The sequence below is a fragment of the Suillus clintonianus genome (genome assembly GCF_016758775.1).
Source record: "Suillus clintonianus strain FC179 chromosome Unknown DEU56scaffold_101, whole genome shotgun sequence".
NCBI lineage: Eukaryota > Fungi > Basidiomycota > Agaricomycetes > Boletales > Suillaceae > Suillus > Suillus clintonianus.
The window spans coordinates 24,254-33,872 of record NW_024539325.1 but is presented as its reverse complement, the minus strand read 5'-3'; the positions used below and the strand labels follow the sequence as shown (position 1 = coordinate 33,872).

Genomic DNA, 9,619 nt, shown 5'->3' with positions numbered 1-9,619 from the left:
GGGACTACCAGATGGCTGCCTTAAGAATGGCCGGCGGCGTCATGATCTAAATATTTAGCACTGATCGGGACATGGCGGTGACTCGACATCCCGCCAGACGAACAGGCAAAGCTGACGCATCCATACTAGTGCGATGGGGGTGACAGAGGCGTTCGGAAAATAAGTTCAAGTTCATACTAAGCGCCGGTCAATGCATCTGCTTTTGCTTACAAGAATGAAACGTCCCATATACATTGGGTACGGGTCCTGGGTGCGTGTCTGCACATGACTGCACATGATCACATACTACTTGTTGCATTCTCGACAGATGAAGCAGAAGGATAGGTAGTTGACTCAAGACTGGCGCTAGCAAGTTTTCATTTTGCAGCAAAACGGAGAACACATGTCCGAATGTGGCGTCAGACAAACTTGGACAAATACGAAGTCTAATCAAACGCCACATGAGTCGCAACCACCCAGGCCTGTGGCTGTCTAATTCACAAGCCATTTCAATTCATTGCTATCTTGTGACCGTTCATTGACGCCGCTTCGCCCCACGCAAAATGGCTTCAGACTGATGTTTGTAGCTTGCCGTGTCGATATAAATCAAAAATTGACATTCCTTCGCGCCAGTCGCATTCCGATCCAATTTCGTTGCCTATATTGTCATCATAACCTCGCTCAAGGATTGAACAATTCATAGGTACGAGTTTCTCGGAAAATCACGCTTTCTCGATGTCCTCGTGGACTACCGTCAACAAACAACTGGGGTAGGTCATTATGGTCGCCTATCGCCGTCTTGGTCACACTGACGAATGTGCCAGTATGTTTGGGGTGTATATCTGCGTAGTTTGACCCCATGCATGTATACTGATACCGTCAAGAATTTGCTTCTATCGTGGTTTGGGTGAGTCAGCAGAAAAGTTGGTGGTCAGCTGGCGTCCTTGTGATTGATTACTTTCCTGACTATTTCCTCTCACTGGATCGCGAGATCTGCCTAGGCTGCGTTGAACCATTTTTAGTCGCTCCGCCTTGTAAACGAGCAGAACGATGAGCGAATTTTTGGCGCTGGAGCTTGCCTGTGGACCTTTCTTTAGACTCGAGAGCTCGAGCGTCGACGCTGGGAGTGCAGCCCAAGTTGCTGACGTCACAGTCTTCTGCTAGATCTAGGTCGTGAAGGTGTTCTCAGCTCCAGCGCATAGTTGCGATGGTATGATCAACAAATCCGAGTTAAACATGACATTGTGTTACACGGTACAAGACTTACTTGTTTGATGCGTTTGATACACACTCGTACAGGAAAGCGTATCTATATGGTTTCCGCAATAGCTATAGTTAGGTATGCTTCGTGAAATGGTATTTGAACTACTCTCACTTGGGACCAGCCACTCCAATGATCTCGTGGGTCCAGATGTGTTTGCCCACTTTGACATCCCCGGCCACTTCAAATTCAGCTCCTTTGGGGAAGATGAGGACGGACGAAGACCCACCGTAGTGGAATATCCACGCCTGTTCTCCAATGCACCACTCTCGGGCACGAGCACGTCCACGGTAGCCGAAAAAAAAGGCACGCGGGCGGGGCCGAGGCCACCATGTATATAGCGTCCAGGAACTATATCAACGAGCCATCGCCTACCTTTCGGTGCGCCGTCGTTATTCCTACAATATTGCAGAGTGGTGGGCTGACCAAATAACATGGCTTGCTTACACGGTACGTACCACGTATGTGCGAAGCTCGATCCAAAACACAGGATCTATCCATCCAATCAACTACTCCATTGGATAAGATGGGAGCGATGATATGCCTCCTCCTTAGTACCTGAACCTGGTACATTCTGCAATCGTGTAAATCTCTTGTCTATTCCCCTCGCTCGTATTCATCACCAATAATCAATTCATCACCGTTACTCTTAGTTTCTGACAGTAGTCCTCACCATGGTCTTCTCGTACCATTCCCTCTCGAATTCAATTGCCTTCTTAATTGTCTCTGATGTGCGCCACCCATGCTGTTCGCCATCGAAGAAGTGCGCCTCAACATGCCCCTTAGATTTAAGGATCCCATCAACAATAGTCCAGGATTGGGCGGGCGGAACAACTGCATCATCATTGCCTTGAAGAACCTGTCAGAAACATAATATACCCATCAGAGCGCACATCATCAAAATATAAACATACGAGCAACGGTGTTTTGATGTTTGCAGAAAAATATACTGGGCTTCGGTCGTGCCACACTTTCGGAATCTCTGCTATCGGACCACCGAGAAGCTTTATGACATACATAAGCTCGAACTTGTGCGTATCCTCTGCAAACAGCCCCATTTCTGAGATCCCGTAGCTGTTCGTGGCACTTGCGAAAAATTTCGCCTTGCTCGCCGCGGAGGAGTCAAGGGAAATGGCGGCAAGGGTAGTATACCCACCTGCGCTCCCCCCGCGGATCGCAGTGCGCTTGGTGTCGATGAGGGAACGAAGTGTAGGTGTTTGGATTGCTTCGACACAGTCGCTTACGTCGGTAATACCCCAATTCCCTTGGAGGCGCTCCCTTTGTCACGTCTTCAGCGTTGTTCCATAGGTAACACGGCGGAAGGTAGAAACGTACACATATGCGCGTCCATAGGATGAAGAACCGCTGTAGTTTATATCCAACCTGCAATTTATGAGCATGATGATGTTACGGTGGTCGACAGGACCTACCAAGCATATCCTCTACTTGTGAAATACTGCTTCATCCAGTTCAAATTCTGGGTCTCTAATCCTGTGGGGCCACCGTGTACGCCAAGCACGCAGGGAGGCTTCTCTTTGGAAATGCTCGAACCCGCATATGCTGGGTTGTTTGGAGCGTAGTACACGGCATACACAATCTTGTCACTTGCCAGTTTAAGCTCAAGCGGGATTGGGAGCGAAATGATGCCCTCAGGGAACGGCGCAGCGGACGTCGATGCAGTAGATCTGAGCACCTGGAAATTTGGCACAAGTGTTGGTCCGGTAAGACTGCAGAGCATAGCTGCACCAGGGGCGTTGCTTCGTAGTCCCGTGAAGACAAAAGTATAGTCCGACAGACGATGGACGTGTTCGACAACTACAAAGTCGAACGATTCGTCCTTGATCTCCGTGTAGGAGCCCTTGGCGATATCGATAACGTACAGCACACTTCGGCCATTCCGCCATGCAACGCAGATGGCTTTTGTGCCCTTCTCATCGAGGAAAGCGAAGGAGTAATTACCTAGTGTCCAGGATGGCCTGCAGAAGTCTTGCTCCACAACGGACGAGAGAACTGGTTTGGTGCATGCCTGGGTATACTCCCACAGGTTTGCAAACTTGCTTTCGTCGGAGGTGAATAAAAGCTTGTCGTTAGAGGCCCACAAGGGGTAACACGCGCTGATATTGTTAGCTTCGCCAGCTACCAGCTTCGCGTTGCTCAGGCTAAGTGTATGGGTATTGGAATTGTAGTGGACATCAGCCACGCAGATCTGTCCACCCTCCCAAGGCATGTCTGGGTGTTTCCAGAACTGCCATGCGAGCTTATCGCCAGAAGGAGAAAAGGTCGGTGCCGCATAGAATTCAATTTGAGCATCCTCGGTGGAAACCAAGGACGTGACAGTTGCAGCTGTGGAATTGATGACGCAAAGAGAATTGCGCACGGTTTGCGGCGTGTCGTTGGTATGGTCTTCTAAGATAGCGACGAGCAGATCTGTGTGGACTGGGTGCACACAGAGGTCTGCGTAACGATAAATCTTATTCGGGTCCTCTGTGCACGGAGCGTTAGTACGATGTTATAGCACACGATTTAACCTAAGCACCTGGTGTAATTGGTTTTATTTTCCCGTCTTTTGCGGCATATATAAGGAAATCCGCGAAGTTTGAAGAGTACACAGTCCCGTCATAAGCGATCGCAGCAGCTCCACCGTATTCATGAACGCGCGTGCGCGAATTGAAGTCCTTGCTGAAGACTTCCTTTTGAGTCTGGTTGCTCATAACCACGCATCGACCACCCTCCGATGCACGCTGTTCAGTGTAGTAGATATCCTTTGTGACTGGATCTACAAAGATGTTGGCCAAGGAGACGCTCTACGGCGTAGATCAGTCTCAAACACCGAGCTACCGGAGATGACCTTGGAACATACATCCTGCGCAATAGCATCAGCTGTGATGGGGGACTCCCAAAGGCCGTACGGCGCATATTTTTGAGACATCGTGTTGAGCGTTGAGATGGTTAGGAGATCGGATGGTTATGTGGGAGGAAGAAAGGCAGTGGGACCCGCGACGTGTTACATACTGATGAAAGTTCGGATAGCTGTATTTATGGCACATGCACGTTGCAGCGGTCGGAGTTCTGGCTTGTGAACACGTCGATCATGAGACCTTCAAGTTCAAGTTGCGCATGCGCGTGATGTTTGGATCAAAGGCTCTTGACAAACAACTCTTGATCGGGCCTTAGGAAATTGCCGCATCTGTGCCGCACCCTGCTGCACCCTACTCAACAATGTCTTATATGCCTCTTAAATGCGTCTACGTCGTACGCAACTGTCTGGAATATGATTTAAGAATAAGTAATACTATATTCCAGGTGTTTGTGTAAGGCTAACAGTGGTACTACAGTGATATATGTACTTGATGGGTGCGGCAGTGATGCGGTAGGGTGCGGCAATTCTGTAATCGGGTGCGGCAATTCTGTAATCGGGTGCGGCAATTCTGTAGTTGGGTGCGGCAGTGGCTGTGCACTACCGCACCACTGCACCGACACCAAACCACGCATCTTATCAACTCCACTTGCAGCACCGTTACCAGCAGCTGCGCGAAACTTGGTGAGACAACTCAACGACCCCTCACACAGGCTCGCGCCTGTCAGGTTTGGCGCCTCGATGCCTCCGCCTATCATTCAACACCTGTCTTTGCTGGTTGCATGCCTTGCCTGACTTCCCTGTCACACATCTCCTCGACCACGTTCTGCAGCAACCTGTGCAAACGGATACCGGGGCTTTAAGGTATGTATGTCATATCTGTGTGGCCTTTTGTCCTTGCAAACTGAGTCTCGTTCATTTCAGAGTACAAACTACTACTACGAGGCCCCAGCCTATGAAGCCTTGTGTATCTTCCTTGGTCGTGGCCGCGGTTTGGTTTTTTTGGTGCGTTTCTCTTTCTTAACTATGTCAGGCTCACTTCCCTCGCTAAAGTTCGGTCCACACTATTAGTCGAACCATGTCAGACTGATCCGCGATGAAAAGCGATGATGACGCACGTCTACTTCTCCTTCAAATTCTGGTGCGTATGAATCTCGGTCGCCATGATTCCAGTGCTCAGGGAGGCCCTCATAGGGATTCCATCGCTCTTGGTGTGCTCCAGCATCTTTGCCCCATTGTTCATTTCCTGCAGCTCCTGCAGCCAACGAGAGCTCGAACATCCGCTGTTCCAGTATGCCAAGACACTCCAAGTCGACGTCTATATCCATCGAGGTCAGATCATAGCTGAGTTGGAGGTCAAGCCAGGCAGCCTGGAGCATCGCGTTTTCTCGTTCTTCGGGAGTAGGAACTGAGTCCACGTCAGGTCCTGACGAGCGACGTTCAATGAGGATATTTTCGGCCGGCTCCTGGAGTAAGTCTTTCTTGCGCTTCGAAACTACGATAGTGCAAGCATGTGCATATGTAGCACAGTTCAGCCAATCAATAATTCGTTTAGCTGCGCCAGGGACATGTCGGTAAATCCAGTTCGCAATATGGGCACAGTCCGTGAGTGACAGATCACCACAATATGGGACTGTAGTGTGCCTACGACCTGATTTCTCTGACAGGTTGGCGAGATATCCAAGAACTGGGACTGTGTCGCGCATCTTCACGGGATCTGGATGCTCAAGAATATCTGTAAGAAGTTGAGTGTGAGGAGCCAATGCTTCGTCGATATTGATGCTGTAGGGTATATTCCTAAAGTTTGCAACGACATCCTCATGCTGGGGAACTTCGTGAGCGTGTGTCCACTTCCCGAGCTATGATTTTTGAATATGTTAAAGTCTGACATATATCCACAAGAATTACACACCCGGATCATGCGGCGACGTTTTCGATCTCCATAGAGAGCATCAACTATATCTCCCTCGCCAACCTCACCTGGAGGTTGTGTGGTACCAAGTTTGAAAGAACAGTGCCTCCACCATTTGACGGTGAACGATGTCCTCAGACTTCCAGACACACGTTGACATGACTTTATCCTGACGGGATACCAATATTTGCCATGGCGTGCTAGTGCCCCCTTCCCTGGTCTGCATATAATAGATGAGTTCCCGCTCACTATATAGATATCCAGGCAAACTTACAACAAGCGCTTCACCATAGGAATCGTGACGTGGCGGGAAATACTACAACAATATAACATTGTGAGTCTCGATGCAACAAATAAAGAGACACACCGCTCAGGCCGTCTAATTTGCGAGAGTGATACACGATCACCATATGGCGCACAGTCAGGAGCATCACAGTAAAATGACTGCTTTTTTGTCAAGTTACTTGCCCGACCATCCCTCTGGCAAGCTACGTGAGACCAGCGCTCGCAGTTATCACACTGAATTGCCACTTCGCTCTCTTGCTGGAGATCTCCATGTTCCCGGCTTCCACACCGGCAGTAGAACTCGTATTCTTGGGATAGAGGTGGTGGTTTGACCTCCTGGATTTCATCATCATCGCTATCTAGGACATTCAACTGTACCCGCTTGCGTTTCAGTGGTCTTGGCTGTGAAATTGGTGGGGGGGGCAATGAACTTTCCACGGTGGGTTTGCGAGATACATAGTCCACATATTTTGACGAGTTCGTTTGATCCAGGGCCCAGAACCGCTCGTCTGACAGAATTGGGAGAATATCACCATGCAATTGAATTTCCCGGGGTATTGACAGTTCGCTATCAGTCAACTGGCTGCCATTATGTGAGTTGACAAACTCGATGTTCAACGTCTGCTGCGCTAATGCCATCTGGTGTCGTGAAAAGTATCGTTGAGCTTCGGTCCCTCCACGAAGATGGTAAATCACAGCGCAAGTGTTGAATCGAGGGGGTGGGGATATCAGGCGATGTGTGCCTGCGACGTGGGTGGTTATTTTTGCCTTCCTATCCACTGTCGCATAACCACCGAACTTTATCCCGTCGTAGTCGTAGATGTGTTTGTCGGGAGTGGCATAACGAGCAATGAAATGACTGGTGCCCGGACTAAAGAATGCTCGCCCAACAATATCATATACAACACCTTGACGTTCCTCTGCCTTTCCATCTAGTGGTCGAATCGTCTGCGGGAAGTGCCACGATGAGCCGTTGTTATCATGCCCTTGGATGTCTTGATCGTCATTTTCAATTATTAACGTGACGGGTATATGTGAGCAAAATTTGAGACAAGTGGCTGCCCCATTGCACAACACGTCACCATCCAATACACACCAGCAGGAATGTGATTTCTCGGGTGGCTTCTTGACCTGGATTAAGTGTCGAAACCATTTGCTCGCATCCCCGTCAAACTGCTCTGCCATAGATCTTCCCAATTGGTGATGAAAGACGGTCCTAGGCTTGCGGACAATTTGCCAGTGCCGATCTTGCATGAACGACGAGTCGTTAGAGAGTGAACCGGAGCATGAGCGAACATCAATCATGTGAAGATGGAAGTAGCCATGCATGAATTTCATAGGACCGTTACGTGGATAGTCGAGCAATGATCCTAACCAAGTCTGCAAAACAAGAGTTCTGTTTAGGATGTGACCAGATTAGTTCGTTTCATTACATACAAAGATTGGTTCGAAAGAGTCTACGTCCGAGATTATATTCTTGTCGGAGAGGTCTTTTCTAAGACTATCACGCTGCACAATCAACATACCAACAATATCATCTGGTGCTGAGGGATCGGGGCCTTGCACCACAGCGCGAGCATTGAGGGCACGACTGAGGAGTGAAAGCGAGTCGTCATCAGTTAACTCTGACATTCGGGGGCTGAATGATGTCTCGAAATCTCGTGAGGCAGCAGCAAAAAGAAGTTCGAGTGAAGTATCAAGCCAACATGAGTTGTTAGACCACTTATAGGAAGCTCGTTTGATGTCATTTAGTAGGCGGGGTCGTTTCGTCGGAGACAATGATGTGTCATGTAGGGCCTCTCCATTGGTAGAGTGATTGCCAAGTAATTGACGAGCTGTATCAGGGGGGCGACCATCATTTCGAGTTCGTTTTTTGGCTGCGATCTTGTCTGGTGCACGAGAAGGATGCGTAGTGCCAAGCTCGGCTTTCCATTTCTGCCAAAACTGCCGCATATTTCCATAGAAAAGAGGAATCCCAGCTAGGCCCTTAGTGATTAGTGAGCATATATGCCTATAAGGGTATTCACGTACAAGAATTACCAGCCAATTGCAGCTGCCAATACTCAGAAAATGCCCGCAGTGCATGTAATCCAGCCACGAAGCTATGAAACTTGCCAAGGCCACAGTATATCCGCCAATGCATTGCCTCCTCCGCGTTGGTGGTGTCCTCGAGATTATACCAGAGATTATCTGGCATGCGCCGAAAGGGAGTGAACAACATTTCGGCACGCCCATCTGCCATCCACCAGTTCAACCAGTCCTCAGCCTTGGGGTAGTCGCGAACGAGAGAGGATGAGATAGACTTGAACGTCGCAAGGTCTTGACACTGCAGGAGCTGCACGTGATACTGCAAAGATCGATGCGCATCCCTCGATATTAGTGGCTGTGCCATTGAGGGGTGGTGTGACGTGCACATGGTAAGCCTATATGATATTGCAGTCAGAGGGCGCCTGTCAAGGGAGACAGGCCGTTGCGAGGTGGGTGCTGTAGACAGTCTGAATGTTAGTGTCTCATATATAGTACACAGTATACTAAGACTCACCTTGATTGGAAGCTGCCGCACCCAGTACCGCATCCGTGCCGCAACATGCTCAAAATTGTTCTCTGAATTCAGCCTCTCAGATGCATTAGTGTGAAGTGGATAATTGAGGAGTCGGACGAGAAACACTCCTAGTTCATTTATTTGGTGCACGAGAACAGCGCAGGCTGAAAATAAGTGTAGTACTCATGATTTGGGATGGGTGCGGCAGTGGTGCGTTAGGGTGCGGCAAGTTGCGGCAGTGATGCGGCAATTTACCTGAGCCCCTCTTGATCAGGAATTTTTTTCGCGCACTTATTAAAGCCCACTACCGTTCCACGTTGCACACATGCCAGCCAGTGTCTGTTTAATCACGATTTTACCACTGCTATATAATGCGTGCTATTCCATTCTGATACCACAATTCGGGAATTTCTCAACCAAGCCTACACCGTGGACCGGGTGCTAGGACTCCAGGAGAAACTCAGGCCAAACCTCTATTCGGACTGGAGGCGGCAAGCTCTATCTATCGAGGACTGACTAGTACCAAACGCACATCAACGTACGACAACCGACTACAAGCCTGGACTCCAGCCACTACGCCAGGATCTTTGGTACTTACAAGGTGGACCTGCACCAGAAGAATGGGCTCTTCCGTTGAGCAAAACGAAGCACATCATGAGTCCGAATGTAGTGTCTAATCAAACGCCACATAAGTGATCCTTTGTATAACTTAAGCCTGTGTTTATTCATACATATGCATCAGATTGCCATCAGATTCTGTCTTCTTTCAGGGCGCTGCGTGGT

At 49.1% G+C, this 9,619-nt stretch overlaps 2 protein-coding genes across 2 annotated transcripts; both read right to left on the bottom strand.

Moving 5' to 3' along the window:
- Positions 1–1,889: 1,889 nt before the first annotated feature.
- DEU56DRAFT_917173 (Alpha/Beta hydrolase protein) lies at positions 1,890–4,169 on the bottom strand (the record flags this gene model as incomplete). The annotated part of the gene is made up of 6 exons (XM_041357957.1): positions 1,890–2,099; positions 2,155–2,518; positions 2,576–2,623; positions 2,671–3,724; positions 3,777–4,044; positions 4,101–4,169. 6 exons carry the CDS (start codon positions 4,167–4,169, stop codon positions 1,890–1,892), a joined length of 2,013 nt encoding a protein of 670 aa, XP_041203881.1.
- Positions 4,170–4,940: 771 nt separating this feature from the next.
- DEU56DRAFT_893292 (uncharacterized protein) lies at positions 4,941–9,075 on the bottom strand. The gene is made up of 9 exons (XM_041356345.1): positions 8,837–9,075; positions 8,326–8,778; positions 7,728–8,273; positions 6,661–7,541; positions 6,330–6,546; positions 6,010–6,224; positions 5,536–5,956; positions 5,017–5,484; positions 4,941–4,956 (listed from the first exon to the last, which is right to left on the bottom strand). The coding sequence occupies exons 2-8, from the start codon at positions 8,708–8,710 to the stop codon at positions 5,165–5,167; spliced, it is 2,985 nt and encodes a 994-aa protein (XP_041203880.1). The 5' UTR covers positions 8,711–8,778; positions 8,837–9,075; the 3' UTR covers positions 4,941–4,956; positions 5,017–5,164.
- Positions 9,076–9,619: the final 544 nt, after the last annotated feature.